General features: G+C 38.4%; 1 protein-coding gene across 3 annotated transcripts in view; it reads left to right on the plus strand.

Annotated features, from left to right (window-relative positions):
• Positions 1 to 16,264, plus strand: part of PCSK5 (proprotein convertase subtilisin/kexin type 5) — a 475,536-nt gene that overhangs the window by 136,719 nt on the left and 322,553 nt on the right. For all 3 annotated transcript variants that reach the window (XM_023213308.1, XM_031934085.1, XM_023213309.2), the window contains exon 5: positions 605 to 681. In XM_023213308.1, coding sequence (XP_023069076.1) covers positions 605 to 681 — 77 coding nt within the window. The remainder of the gene's footprint in view (positions 1 to 604; positions 682 to 16,264) is intronic.

The following is a 16,264-nucleotide window of genomic DNA, read 5'->3' on the forward strand; positions in this document are numbered from 1 at the left end:
TTAGTAGAATGTCTAAATCATGGACTCCTTTATAGTAGATACAATATCCAGTTTGTATCTAAGACGAGGGTTGTCTAATAGCGGTCCCAAGATACCTGACATAATAAAGATCTGATATTGATTGTTAATTGGCTTGCCAATGATACGTGAATGATTTTTGTCTTCTGAAATCTATATTACGATAAGGAAGTTGCAAGCTCGAGAAATCAAGTAAGGAGCAGTGAGAGAGTCTATGGAGAATAAATCACTTTGTGCCTAGGTAGTCAAGGAGAGAAAAGGTAGTAATGAGGATGTCTTTGAAAGATATACATTTCATGAACTGGGTCATTCTAGGTATGAGGGGGAAAAGTGCTGGCAAGAATGAACCAGGCAATTATTTAGTCTGTGTAGAGTTCTTCTTCACCTTATGGGGGAAAAATACAACACTAATGATCACTGAATGAGCACTCCCTCCCTAAGGCCTGACACCACTGAACCGTGAGCGTATTAGTTAACCTAATTACTTTCTGGCAGAAATGTATTTAAAAATGCATGAGCCTGTGGGTCAATGGCTAATTAATGAATGTCCATTTCCTTTCCCTTGCTCTCTCCTCTGTGGCTATAGGATGCTCTGGCAAGCTGCGACGTGAATGGGAATGACTTGGACCCAATGCCTCGTTATGATGCCAGCAATGAGAACAAGTAAGGCCCAAGTGAGGGGTGGCTGTCATGTGGCTGGCAAGGAGCTTTGTTTTCTGCTCATGCTGAGGGAAGTATTTTCTTCAAAATCCTTGATAACATATGTGTAAAGGTAAACTGAGGCTGGAGCCGAACCGGGAACGAAGACACAAGGCAAATGGCAGTGAGAATAGCCTTTTATTAGGGCTTGTGGGCGAGGTTCCTTGGTCCAAAGGCGTGGGCCGAGGAAGTCGCGCTGAGGGAGGAGGATAGGGGCTTCTTATAGCCTGAGAGGTAGGAAAGCTGGTTGTGCAAACAGGGCCTGAGGGGTCTTGAAACTACTAGGGCAGGAGTTGAGTAAGGGTCATGAGGAAGGGGTCTTTGGAAACCGTCAACTGAAACTGCTGTTTACGAACTTGTGGAATGCAGGTGAGCTGCAGGTCATGGGGGAGTGTGGTTGCCCAGCCGGAACTCTGACGCATGTAAGTCTGCGGGTGTGTACAAGGGTGAAGAGAGTCTTTAACAAAAGGCCTGCTAGCCAGGTAACGCCGCCATGTTAGGTCTAGATTCCTGCCTAACAATATGATTCTTAATTTGCTCCCAGATAAACAAGTGTCTTTCCACTGAAGCCTCAGAGTAAGAAAAAAGGGATGCTCCATATAGAAAGAATGGTTGCAGAGAGAGCCCTGGGGAATGGCTCAGCATTTCCAAATCTTGAGACTGGAACTAAGAGATGACCCCTCACATGGTAATTGCCCTGTGACCCATTTGTTTAGGGCCAGAGGTGGTGAAGGGAGAGGCCAAGCAAAGTACCTCCCAAAAGAATTCTTTGTTCTGTTAAATTCAACACATGATTGAATACTGCATTTGTGGTCCCCACCTGAGAGTTTATTTTACTTCTCCTTTGCTCCTCTCTCCTCTGTAGTTATTGTGTTTTTCACTAATATACCTGAAATACCTGGAAGGATTATCGCCAATTGAAGAAGGCATTACCTTTCTTATTCTCCCCCCGCCCAGGCAAGAGGCACAGAAACCTGGTTAACCACAGTTACGCTTTCTGTTTACTGCTGTGGTTTTTAGTGAATGCAAATCAACATTCACATCCATTTGATAACAGAATATTTTAACATTCCTCAGGCAAGTAAGAGAGAATGGTTTTTCTTGCTTACATAATGACCCAGATTCCTTACATTATTAGTAGATATTTCTAATCTCTAAATCACATTAATTAACTTTTTTCCCTTTTACTATGAAGCTCCTCAGGATAATGCTGTAATTTAGATACTTTCATGTCCATTTTTATTTACATGTTTTATTTACATTACATACACAGAAGTTGCAAAGAGAACTGTTTAGCCCATTTATTTTGTTATTTCTAATCTGCTGTTTTCTTTAGGGAAAAATTTCTCAACTAGGTTTACTTGATTAAGTCAGTAAGTTTAGATAAAACCATATGACCTAGAAAATTGTCACTGTCCCTATGTGGTTTTTCTTTACTGTCTGAAAAGAAAGCTTAACAAAATAACTGTAGAAACATGCTGCTGGTTGACATGAACAACCAAGTAAATCTTCTAGATCAGATTCAGTGGTGAAAGCATTAATACACAAATTGCTATAGGTGGAATTTTCCAGAACTTCCAAGCAAACAGAGAGACCTACGTTAAACTGGATAGTTTTCTTTCAGATTTACTGTGACTGCCCAGTGGGTTCACCTTGTCCACAGCCTAGACAGAGCCAATTTATCAAGACAGGGGAATTGCAATGGAGAAAGAGTAGTTCACATAGATCTGCCTGTGCTGGAGACCAGAGTTTTATTATTACTCAAATCAGCCTCCACCAAGCATATGGGAATCTGAGTTTTTAAAGATAATTTGGTGGGTAGGGACTTAGGAAGTGGGGAGTGCTGATTCGTCAGGTTGGAGATGGAATCACAGGGGGCCGAAGTGAGGTTTTCTTGCCATCTTCTGTTCCTGGGTGGGATGGCAGAAATGGTTGAGCCATTTTAATGGCTTGGTTTAATCAGGGTTAAACCATGATCCATCAAGTGCAGGGTCTGCAAAATACCTCAAGCATTGATCTTAGGTTTTACAACAGTGATGTTATCCCCAGGAGCAATTTGGGGAGTTTCACACTCTCAGAGCCAGAGGCTGCATGACCCCTAAACTGTCATTTCTAGTCTTGTAGCTAAATTGTTAGTCCGGCAAAGGCAGACTGGTCCTCAGCCAAGAAGGGAGTCTTTTCAGGAGAGGGCTATTATCAGTTTTGTTTCAGGGTTAAACCATGAACTGAATTTCTTCCCAAATTTAGTTTGGCCTACACCTAGGAATCAGCAAGGACAGCTTAAAGGTTAGAAGCAAGATGGAGAAGTCGGTTGGGTCTGATCTCTTTCACTGTTCATAATTTTCTCAGTTATAATTTTTGCAAAGTTGATTCCAATCCCTCCCTTTGGGTTTCATAGCACCTTATTCTTAAAGCGTGGCCTATGAAGATGGGAAAAGGCCATCGATTACTCTGACTTCTTCTTGCTGATAGGGGCATAGTGGGGTAAGTGTTGACCCCAAGGTGAGAGGAGTGGAACTGCTTTGCTGCTGTCTGAGCTATCTGACTGTACTCACACAGGCCAGGCTGGGGTTCCAAGGCTTTCATGACAAAGATGTTAGTATTCTCATCTATAGTTTTAGTACAGCATTTAAGCAGACAGTGTACTACAAGGTAAATAATGAGTTTTAGGATAAGGAGTGCAGTTCCCAGTTTTAAAAGTAAAGATTTGAAAGCATTAGTTTGGGGACTTAAAGTCCACCAAAAATTTAGGATTTAGTTTAAATTGAAGAAAAATAAAAATGAAATCTCAAAAACAGCTAACAACAGGTGTACTGTAGTTTTGGGAACATAATTTTTCTCTTTCCAGTCTTCATTTTTATTAAAACAAATCATGATAGGACTGATATATTTGCAAATAAACTTTAGTTTTTTTATGCTTGGCCTGATTGTTTGCATAAGGTGCAGCAAGAGTAATTATTTTTTACGTAGGCTTTTTAAATTGGTTTTGATGGAACTGTGTTCCATAAGGAATCTCACATAAGAATTTTTTAAAGCCAAGCCCAGCCATGGGTTTTTACCCTCCAGTACCTGTCAGTTGGGTAAATTTCTGTCCTCTTGAGGTCCCAAGATAACTTAGGGCTCCTGGGCCTGTCAGAAAGTGACATTCTTTACTTACCACAGGTCAGGCACCCTGTAAAGGAACTATGTAGGCAAGGTTTGAGGCAAGTTTTCCTAAGGGGCTAGTATTGACTTTACAAGTCAAGCTTGATTCCTTAAAGGAAAGCATGCCATTCCAATCAAAGCCTTGGTAAAATAGCCAGTTTCTTCAGCTGTGTCCTGTTCAAAAGAAAACATTCTTATTGCACTTATGCAAATAACCGTATTGCCATAAGTTAAGAATACTCACAAATAGTTTCTAAATTCTGGAGAAATTAGGTAGAGAGAATCAAATATGCTCTAAATTTTGTCCACAGGAGTATACTTTACTCAATTGTTCAAAGCTGGAAATAGCTCAAAAGAAAAGTGTTTTTGTCTCTGAAAAACAAAAAGGATCAGCAACACTTTAAGAAAAAAAAAAAAAATCTAAAATATTTACTTCAGTTTTCTGTTAGTTCAGTCCATTTAGTTAACTCCTGTTCTGCTGGATATTCATAAACATTTTAGCTCTCTGTGAGAGTCCTGAAAGTTTTGTTTTCCTTTATTCTAATGTCATAATCTCCAAAGTTATCAGAAACTTGCATTCAAGAGCACCTATTAAAGTTTTATAGCCGATTATAAAACCATCTTCTAAAGAGGACCAAATCAAGACAACAGTTATCTATGGATGACAAAAATATTTTAGGGAAGCCACAGTCAAAGACACAATTGACAAGGAAATTTGTTAGCTCTGTGACACACGATAATTCAACATAACAATTATAATTATTACTGATGACATGTATTGAGACATACCAGAATTATAGGAATCTTACACAATTTTGTAACACATACTAATAACAAATTTATATGAGTATAACCAAAAGACAGTTAAAAACCATTTTTTACTTAGCAGCGTTTCCTGCATGATTTTAATACATTAAGTAAGCCGAATATGTGTTGTAGTCTGGATTATAATGTCTATATGTAAAGATAATTCTTTGAATATTTGCTTTGATGGCTTTGTATAGTCTATCCTTTTAAAACTGTTTTTTTTCCCCCCTTAAGGATTTCTTTTAAACTTGGCCACTTCCCAAGACCCTTGTTCAAGAAGAATCATGACAGTCATGCTCATCTGGGGTATTCTAGTGTGTCCCGCTTTGACCCATTCTAAGCACTGGCCATGGTTCATTGAGTGCAGTGGGGGATTGATTGTTGGAGGACACAGACATTGTTCCCAATGTGTGCTTAGATTTGCCATCCTGACAGTGAAATATGGAATTTTCACAGGTATAACTCCCTACCTCTGTTTTATGGAAGTCAGCAGTGCCCTGAGGGTATAGATGTACCATTAGCTCCTCTCAGTAGTTCTGCCTGATTTTTTTTTTTCCTCAGCTGACCAAGAGCATGTAGTCAGGCATTTAGGATTAAAATAGCCTCTTTGCTCATTAGACCGTAATAATGGATATGATCAGTGAATCTGTCTTTAAGCATGGATCCACAGGTAAATAACTCTGTTTGGGTAGCGGTCACCTAGAGTTAGGAAATGAGTAGCTTTGTAGTTTGGAGGAGTTGACTTTTAACCTTGGCTCTCCTTGATTATCTTGTGGTCTTTTGAGCTAACCACTCTGAGCTTTCAGTACTTTCTAAAAAGTCTCTAGAATGGGCATAATAATACTTCCTTCTAGCCTGGGCACAGTGGCTCACACTTGTATTCCAGTACTTTGGGATGCTAAGGCAGGAGGATCACTTGAGTCCAGGAGATTGAGACCAGCCTGGGCAACATAGGGAGACCCTGTTTCTACTAAATAAATAAATAAATAGCCAGGTGTGATCGCACACAGCAGTGGACCCAGATACTTGGGAGGCTGAGGTGGAAGGATTGCTTGAGCCTAGGAGGTCAAGGTTGCAGTGAGCCAAGATTGTGCCACTGTACTCCAGCCTGGGTGACAGAGTGAGACCCTGTCTCATAAAATAATAATAATAATAAAATAAAATAAATACCTCTAAAGATTATCAATAAAATGTGTAAAATACCAAGTTTACTACATAATAGATACTACATAATTACAGCTGTTATTGTTGTAATTGTGTGTTCTATTCATATATCTAATTCTTGATAACTAGTTAAAAATTACAGTTATCTCGAAATATGTGTGCTTATGAACACTTCAAATTTAAATTAAGATTTAGGATTTATTTCCAGGGTTAGAAGTTGAGACAGGTTTGTCTGCTTCCTTGGGGCTGGGAGTTGTGACTCTTCCATCTACAGTAAGTCTTTTTCTTTAATTCCATTTTCCTATCTCCCTTGGTAAAACATGAGTCCTTGAATTTGATATAAAATAGTGAAGGTGAGGAATTTGTAATTATCATCAGAATAAGGAAGTTGAGGCATGTGCTATGCAAATGCCACCTCACTGTACAATCAGACCAGTAGACTTCAGAACATATTTGGAATTATGTCATACTTGCCTGCATTTGTTTATTCATTCAAGCAGCATTCATTAAGACACTGCTTGGCAAGTGGCTCTATGCTAAATACCTAGGGAATCAATGATGAAATAATATAGATTATTAATGGGCTGAATTGGGAGAAACTTTAGTAAGAAACTCTAACGCCTGAAGGGTTTTTAGTACTAATAGAGGATCTAGCCTCAAAACTATGCAAATTGTCTCTCTTAGACTTGCATGATTACATTTCTAGTGCCAAGGCTTTGGAGTGAAGGAAATCACCTCTGAAGTACAAAAGTTATAAAAATCCCTTTCTCATCACTTTTACAAGTTCCCAAATGGTGGTATGTCAGATTTAAATAACTGATGCTAAAGAAATAGTGTGATTAGAGGAGACCATAAAAACCCATCCTTTGATTCAGCTTTGCCTCCATTCATTTTAGCTTGCCAAATAAAGCTGACTGCATTGTTCTAGGCTTAAAATAGAAAATGCCTCCCTACAAATGAAACAGTCTGCTGGCATTTCATACTACTACTCCTATTTCCAATAAAATGAATTATTGATGTCTGAGTTAGATCAGCCCTTCCCTAGGTTACTTCCTTTTAGAAGTTCTCTGCTTAAAAGTCATAGCAACATTTAGTAGGAGCTGAAACCACGGCATTATATTTTGAACGAGTGGTATATTTGGGCCCAGAGTCTAATTCCTTTTCAAAATAAGCCAACCTCTGGGTTAAAGACTCATTTTCTAAAAGGAATAGATTTTTCATTTTGTTTCTTATCTCTGTTTCAAGGAAGATTTAACCAGGGTGAATGGAAGTAAATCTCTTCTGGTTCTTTAGTTTCTTTTCACATATCATTTCTGGTTTTACGAGTGTTGCCATGTTGCAGAAACCAAAGTGTGTCCTTCTCTTTCCCATTTCTGTAGACAAGGACTGCTGTGAGGAAATAGTGTTCCAAAGCAAAGCCAATAGGTATAGTCAGCATTTTCCACATATGGGGGAAATATGTTAACTTATTGTAATAGTACTAGAGAAAACACACACACACACACACACACACACACTATAGGTCTGTGGCCTTAACAAGTACAAATAGTTTTTCTTCATACCAAGGATTTGGCCAAATATGTTAAGATAAAGTTATACTATAGCTTAGTAGGTCAGACAAAACTTAACAAAGAAAATGAGGGTCAGTATCAGAGGCTGATTTGATTTTCAAATATTTTCAATTTTTTTTCTCTAATACTTTTGCAAAATAACATCTACGATATACTACATAGTAGATACTTGATCAATGATTATCAAATGAATTTAGATAACATGGACTAGAAGTGTACATTACTAGAGCCTTAATGTATACCAAACATGCAATTGTGAAAAAAATAAAATAAAATCTGACACTTTCCATATACAGCTGTCTTAGTTGAGGCTACTATAACAAAATAGACTGGGTAATGTATAAGTAATAGAAACGTAATGCTCAGTTCTGGAACCTGGGATCAAGGCACCAGCCATTTTGTTGTCTGCTGAGGGCTCGTTCCTCATGAAATGGTGCCTTCTTGCTGTGTCCTCACATGGTAGAAGGGGCAAACAAGCCCCTCAAGCCTCTTTAAAAGGGCAGTAATCCCATTCCCTAGGGCTCCACCTTCATGACCTAGTCACCACCGCCCAAAGCACCACCTCTTAACACCAGCATGTTGGGGATTAGAGTTTAACCCATGAATTTTGGAGGGACACAAACATTCAGATCATAGTAATAGCTGTAGATTTTCTATTCACGAAAGAACCTACAGCAAATATTTTAGAAAATTCATTTCTATACATACAGGTTCATGATACATTACACTGAAGTAAGTAACATCTTTGATCATCATGTAAGTTCTGGGAAGTGGCCTCCCGTGGAAAATTGCAGTGTGTAATAGGAAAAGACTTCTTTCAGACCAGAAGCCAGCCATCCCTTCCCCTTCATCTCAACAACTGTTAGTCAGTAAGTCCTGACAATTCACACCATTTAATTCCTCCTCTGTCGTAGCTCTCAAAAGCCTTAGACACAACCCCCCAGCCACCCACACTAGCCACTAGGTTTATTCCCCTTCTCTTACCTATGTCCTTGTAAGAGTCCATTAAGTCATTTTCTTGTTTCTGGTTTTCCCCCATCCTGCTGTCTGAGTGATATTTCTGAACCAAAATAAGAACATTAAACTCCTTTAATATCTTGACATATGTTAAAAATACGAGACGAGACTCTTCAGGATCCATTCCCTTCCTTATTATTCTATTTTACTCTATCTATCCCATCCTCCTCTTCCTCTTCTTCCTCCTCCTCCATTCCTCAGCCCTACAGGATTAGTGTCATTCCTCTAATGTGCTCCAACTGTTCATCCTTCCACCATCTACACTTGGAGAATCCCTTCTCTACCTCCAATGCATGTCACTTTCCTAGTGATGCCTTCTCTCACCCCGCATAGTATGAGCTGGTTATCCCTCCAATCAGTTTCACAGCACCTGTGAACTTCTTATTTCTTTTATAAAACTTTTTAAAAATCATAGATGGGGTCACATTTGTCAGTGTAGGAAAGAGAAAGGCAAGAACATATACTAAGTTGATTTTCAATTTAGTTTGGGATATAAAATGTCCATTTGTTCTTTCTTAGAATAATTACAAGAGTACTGACCTTGATTGGTTCATCTAGATGAATGAGCAAAATGTGTCCGAATTGAAGTTGCTGACCTATTAAATGGTGTTATATAAAGTGGGCCTTTGTGCTAGATATCTTTTTTTCTGACCTTCCATTTCTGCTCTGTATCCCAGAAGGCTGACTTTGAGGGACCGCATTAATTGGCTGTCATGCCCTCTGTCTTCCCACTGGGTTTGGGAAGTCCCTTGACTAAATTCAAGTCAATAAATTCAGGCCCCTTGAATAAATTCTTCTCGGGTTTCCTATTGTAAAAGAGCCCAGTGTTTCCTGATAGGCCCTTGACTGACATGAGTATGTTCTTTATCCTGGTATCTTTGGTAGAATAAAAGGAAAAATGTTCAAATACCACTGAGAATGAACTAAATTCATGGCAGTTGTCTAAATACCTGTTTATTCTTTAATGAAAGCCAAGTAAATATAGAAAATGATTATCTAACCTCAAATTCCTGTATACCTGTTACCTGCAGTGTAAATATTCATCTTTGTAAAACAATGCGTTAATTATTCCCAGGCTCATAATCACGATGATGCATTCTTCAGAACTGCTTATTTTTCTCTTTGCCAATTTTAGTATGTTCTCCAGATTTGGGAACTTCAGTTTTGGTAAAGGGTCTGATTGATGTTATAGGTTCAAATGAAGTATGAGTGTAATTTATGCTAACTCAGTGTATTATTGACATGAATAATTGATAGTTGCTTGAATTTAAATTTCTTATTTAAAAAACAGACTTACAAATTCCTGGGGCCTCTAAAGCAGATGGAAATTGCAGTAAAGGAAAGAGATAAGTATCCTTTTTAAATAATAGATTAAGCATTTAAACAGGTTTTCCAGACAGGTGTATTTAATTAGCTTTCTCTTTTAATCTTCCTTCTAACCTTCTCTTGCATCCTTATATTTTCTTTTTTTCCTTATGTGTAGAAATCTGTAAGATGTGGAGACTGAGGCCCTTGAGAGGTCAACAATAGCAGTTTTTTGTTTATTTCATTACTAAACATTGGAGAAGCCATCTAAGAACTTTCAGATCTCATCAGCCAGTGAACACTCAGGTTAGTTGCTGAACAAGGAGGAGAAAAAAAGCCCTTATTTTATTTTTTTTCGCTCCCTGTACAGCTACCAGAAGAAGAGCATGCTGAAAAAATAAATAAACCTCAAGCTTATAGATTATTCATTTTAACATTACCAAAATATTGTTTAGGTATTGGTTACCCTACTAGTCATATCATACAGCTTCTGAGTTAAAGAACTAAAGTTAGAATTTTATTTTTGTAAGCTAAAAGAAAGGTTATAATTTTTATATTCCAGCAATTTAGTTAATTACAATGCAAGCTTTCTCTTCCAGTGTATTTAAGTATTTGTTTATGTGTATGTGTGTTTAATACCAATGATAGGTATGCATTTTAACTATAATACTTAATAAAAGGTGAATAACATTGGGTCTGTAGGCTATTTAAATACAAGTGGAAAGGAAGAAAATATGTCCTTTAGATTACGACATATTTGATTCTCATAAAATACTTCACCAAAGAAGGCAGGGTGATACAGGAAAAAATATTCTGCTTTTAGAGGAGACCTAGGTACCAGCCCCAGCCTTTTTAGTGACTGTGTCTGTGACCTTGGAGAAGCATTCTTCTCAGAACCTTCCTCACCATATCAGTTTCTCCATGTTCCTGTTCCAATTAAACAACCAAAACACCTACAAATGTCTGGGGTTGCTATTTGACTCTATTTGAGTGCAATGTAAACAACTGCTAACAAAATTAGTACATCTCCATGTTGTCTCATTTACTACTCACAACAACCCACATTCGGAGCAAAAATCTAGAGAGGCTAAATAACGTGCCTCACATCACTGAATGGTGGAATTGGAATTTGAGCTTGTTTGTTCTCACACTGTCTGATTACCTGCATAACTAAATTAATCGGTGGTCAAGTAGATAAGTAGATGACAAATCAATTCTTGTGTGGAGCACAAGCTTCAGTAAGTTTACTATCAACAGAGAACTAGAATCACCAAAATTTACAGCATTGTGTTCAGTAAGCACTTAATAACTTGGCTGTACCAAGTGCTGGTACTCAGGTCCCTGTTTCTCCAGAGAGAAGGGATCGGTCTGCATCGTTTCCTAATACTGTGTGTACGCGTAACTTTGAACAAGTAACAAAGATTAATTTTTACAGTAAATGATTATATAAATTTGACTCCACAGTGGTATTCATTTTGTGGAAGTTACTGAAGGCCACCCAAATGAGACAAGACGCTGTTCAGAGCTTGGAATAGCAAGGAGTCAGCCACCATCGCCTGCAGAGAGACTCAAAAGCAGACACAGGACTGGGAAAGCTTTGTAGTGAGGGAAAAAAGCCAAACAGAGGAAAGGGAAAACCTTACATTTGGTCTGTTGGAGAAGGTCTTGGAGAAGCTGGAGTTTGGGTCTCTTTGTTCTCAAACAGTTCTACTCAGATGTATTGACATGTTTGTTTGTTTGTTTGTTTAATTAAACTTGAATGAGTTCCAGCTGGTGATAATATACACAAAAGGTTTTTGGAAACTATATAGAAGTACCACAGGTACAGATGTTGTTAATATTATTACAGGTGACAGTAAGCAAAGATAAGGTTTTAGTCTAATTCTCAGAGGGCAGGTGGTTAGTTTTCATATTTCTCTATTTGGAGATATGGATTCTTTAAGGTTGGAATCACATAAAATAAAAGACACTTTTGCAATGTTTTTGCACTTCAGCGACAACCTTTGTGAGTCCCTCCGGAAATGTGGGCTGTGGAAGAAAGATTCTCTGTAGGAGGAAAAGACTGAGCCAAAGAAGAGCCTGTGAAAATCAGAAACCTCCTCTTACCCTAAGAAGGGGATGGGATAGTGAGGATGTGTCCTACGTGGGGAATTATGGTGAATTCTCTTGGCTATACAACACCTAAAATAGCTCCAAGGAATTAAGAAGAGCAGTAGGGTACCAGTGGAATCCCTGCCAATTCTCCTGAATCCCCTCCTTCTCCACTCTCATCCGAAGCTGCCATCTCATGAATTTTAGAAAACAGTGACCTTTGTTAACAGTTTACCACTTCCTATTTTTAGACATCCACGCACCAGCTGCATGTAATTTACATATGCTAGTAAATGCATTTGAATTTGCATGAATTGCAGATAAAATCCCTTGTGGTGACATCCTGAGCTGAGATGAGCTGACTGTTAACATTTTTGTATGACCTTTTTGCTCTTGGTTGGTATTCCCTCTTTCTGAGGTTCATTCTCAAAGGATCACACCCCCTCCCATGCCTGTCCCAATTACCATACATAGACTCTTCATTTTCTTTCCAGCCCTTCAGCTCCCCTGCCCCAAGTATCAGGTTGTCACATATCCCTTTCTTTTTCCACTATCCTGATACCCTGATCTTCCCATAGGCTCTAGTATTATGTTGTTACTCTGCAGAGACAGAGGGACACGTTTGTCTCTAGCAGTTGCCTCTGTCTTGAGACCAGTTCATTTTAATTTATGCTAGGTGATCTGATTTGAATTCACATTGGTCAGCGGTCTTAATGGTGACCTGTGTTGTTAATTTCATTGAATGTCATACTCTTTCATAAAATTTATTTTTCCTGAAGAATGACAAATCCCTTTAATGTTTTCCAAAGGAGTGGGAAATAGGTGTTGTTATACTTGAAACAAAAACAATTGATGGTTTTCTTCTCTTATCCACCCATCTCGTGTGTCACATAAGAAGTAATGGGATAGGTTGGGCAGTGGAGCATCTGAGGGGAACTGCAGTTTGAATTGAAGAGATCAAAGAGTTAGAATACTTGGCTTTGTTGAAATGTAATTCGTAAAGAGGGAAGGGAAATCCCCAAAGTCAGAAACAATCTTAGATGCAGCTCCACTGACAACCATGCATTCACTTTATCACCCATACATTGAATGATGCCATTCCTGGGACAATAGGAGCCCCATCATTGCGACTGGGTTTTTCCAGTACGGAGATACCACAGCAACTGGGGTTTAATTCTTCCATGGGTTGATTTTTATATCAAATTGCTCAGCCCTTTGCAGGGAGAAATACTAGTGACATTGTTTTAGTAGAACCACATTCTATAACATGGAGTGCAGGAACAATACCAATTTCACTGTTATATTGGGAGGTGTATTCACATTTGTTGAAATCTTTGTAGGCCGAATGCAAATATGAGGAGGTATTGAGGTAAGCAATTGCAAACTATATTTCTGTTCTTTTATATTTCATGTTTTCAGATACTGTTTTTACATCAGTTCGTTCCATTTATGTTCATCCCATTTTCTCATTGTGTTTTTATAAGCTTCTGTTAGAATCCCCACTGTAAAACTTATTTCAATTATGGGGTATACTAACACATGTTTAATACATCGTGGTTGAAACAAACAAACAAAAAATACCCAGAACTTCTTTATATCTGTGATGTCAGTTTTTTTTTTCCCTTGTCTTTGGTTAGGGAGATGTCATACTAACAAAGTACTTTGTTAAGGATGCTACTCATATCTTAAATTCACAAAATGATTTTCTTTTTCCTTTTATTTATTTATTTATTTTTTAGACAGAGTTTCACTCTTGTCACCCAGGCTGGAGTGCAATAGCGCGATCTCAGCTCACCGCAACCTCCGCCTCCTAGGTTCAAGCAATTCTCTTGCCTCAGCCTCCTGAGTAGCTGGGATTACAGGCATGCGCCACCACACCTGGCTAATTTTGTATTTTTAGTAGAGACGGGGTTTCTCCATATTGGTCAGGCTGGTCTCGAACTCCTGACCTCAGGTGCTCCACCTGCCTCAGCCTCCCAAAGTGCTGGGATTATAGGCGTGAGCCACCACACCCGGCCACAAAATGTTTTTCTTAACAAAGTTATAGATTTCTGAAATACATATGGATAGTACATACTCTTAGATTTCCAAGACATGTATTTGGAGGAAAACAGGAAAATGTGTATAAGGAAGGGAGGCCCAAGTAACTGCTAGGTAAATTGTTTAATAAAATTTACTAATTCTGTTATATGCTAAGAGAATGTACTGAGCAATAACCTATAAAAGCATGCGTATGCTGAGCCATGGACAAACACTACATGTTTGTACTTGAAAAGTTATTGTCATGTTGTTACAATAATTTTTAAAACGCAGTATACGAGAACTGCTTATTTGGTCTTCCTGGGAGCCGTTCTACAGCTTTGAGAAGCTTGATGTATGATTTGGGTGGGTAAACGAAGAATAACTTTGTCTTCCAAAAAAACTTTGGCTGCTTTTGCCTTGGGCTGTAAACTCAGTAAAGACTAAATAGAGTTCAGCAGGGTCATTATGTGTTTTTCATGACAGATTGACAAAAAAAGAACACATCTCAGGTTCCCTTGAATGACATTAGCCCCTCCAAGCTGTCTGGGATCTCACCTTGTTAAGCAAGGAGGAGCCATCAACTAAGAATAACAATTTATCTAGAATTTTACAGTTCACAAAGTCCTTTTACATTTATGCTCACATCACTTACAAACATTCGTGTCAGATAGGTAGGGTAGATTTTTGTTTTTGTCCCCCAGTTCTGAATTCTTTTTTATGTATAAGGAATCTTCTGTCTTAAGTCTTGATTGAGGACGAAGACTGGTCGGTAGTGTGGCAGCTGAAAATGCCTAACACTCCTCACTTCATGTACTGTAGGGCACAGGCCAGTGATCTAGATTGTAAAAATCAATTGCACCTGCTATTAAGAGCATACGCCAATCTGTAAGGTCTCAATCCCTTGGATGTGTGCTCTGTCTCTCTCAACAGGTCTTTTCTCGTAGATTAGCTGTGTCTTTTTCTTGATCCTTAGCTTCTACCCTGGTTAATCAGTGCTCCCAACAATTCTGAGCTTTCCAAGGTCCCTGTAACAAACTACTTTTCTGCTTAACTCAGTCAGTTACAGCAAAGAACCACAGATTAAATGTCATTACAAGTGCCCCCTCTTTGCAGAGAAAGAAAGTAAAATTTAAGGCAGGCTCACATAGCTTATGAAAGTGAGTTTGACCTCCAAACCCATGCTCTTTATATCACATAATACACTCTAATTTGAGGCAGGATCCGAGATGCTTTTTCTGAATATAGTGTTTATAAACAATAGACAATGTTTAATTCATGGAAACAATTGTAGTTAATTTATGCAAATTTAGTGTTTATTTTATGGTATATCATTTCATTTAGAAAGGATTTCTGAATACCTAGTAGAAACATAGCAGTGTTTTGGTTATTCATTAAAAATCTGCTAGTGATATACTTACAGTACGTAGAAATTTAGTATTGATCCATCACTTAACTAACACAGTGCAGTTAAAACAAACCACGAGGCAGGATGTGATTTGGAGACCATCAGTTTTCCAAAAGCGTTTCATGGAACCCTGGAGTCTGCTGATGGATTTCACAGGCTGTCCAGCTGTGGCTCAAGAGGTTGTGTGGATGGGTGTAGCTCTCTCTTCCTCAAACAAACCAAAATCTATTTTAAAATCTTATTTACATGGTAGAATTTCTCTTAGAATTATATTTGAAGTAAAAAGTTCTTTTTATGTAAAATAAAATACACAATTGTAAACCAGGGCCATAAACCATAGGTATAGGATTTAGAGGAGTTGTTACTGTAGGTTAAATTCAGAGAAGACTTCTGCAGGCAATAGTAATTTCACCTGAGTCTTGGAAAATGACTGATCGAAGGAAACAACCATTCATGAGATGACTTTTGTAGTGACTGACAGTGCTCTGGTATTAGTGAGCTCCTTGAAAGCTTTGGAACAAAAGGCATCTTCTTGTTAAGCCAGACATTTCTTATTTTCCCTGGAGCTTCTCCTTTATCTAAAACTTAAATCTGAATGTGTTTTGCCTTTGTCTTCAAACCCCTTATGACCACATCCAGACTCTTTAAATGTATGTAAAGAATTTATGGCCAGGTGTGGTGGCTCATGCCTGTAATTCCAGCACTTTGGGAGGCCAAGGCGGGCGGATCACAAGGTCAAGAGATTGAGACAATCCTGGCCAATATGTTGAAACCCTGTCTCTACTAAAAATACAAAAATTAGCCAGGCGTGGTGGCATGTTCCCTAGTCTCAGCTACTCGGGAGGCTGAGGCAGGATAATCACTTTAACTGGGGAGGTAGAGGTTTCAGTGAGCCGAGATTGTACCATTACACCCCAGCCTGGGTGACAGAGCGAGACTCTGTCTCAAAAAAAAAAAAAAAAAAAAGAATTTATAATATGTTCACAATTTTTTTTTTTTTTTTTTTTTTTTTTTTTTTTTT

Source organism: Piliocolobus tephrosceles, chromosome 14, assembly GCF_002776525.5.
Source record: "Piliocolobus tephrosceles isolate RC106 chromosome 14, ASM277652v3, whole genome shotgun sequence".
NCBI lineage: Eukaryota > Metazoa > Chordata > Mammalia > Primates > Cercopithecidae > Piliocolobus > Piliocolobus tephrosceles.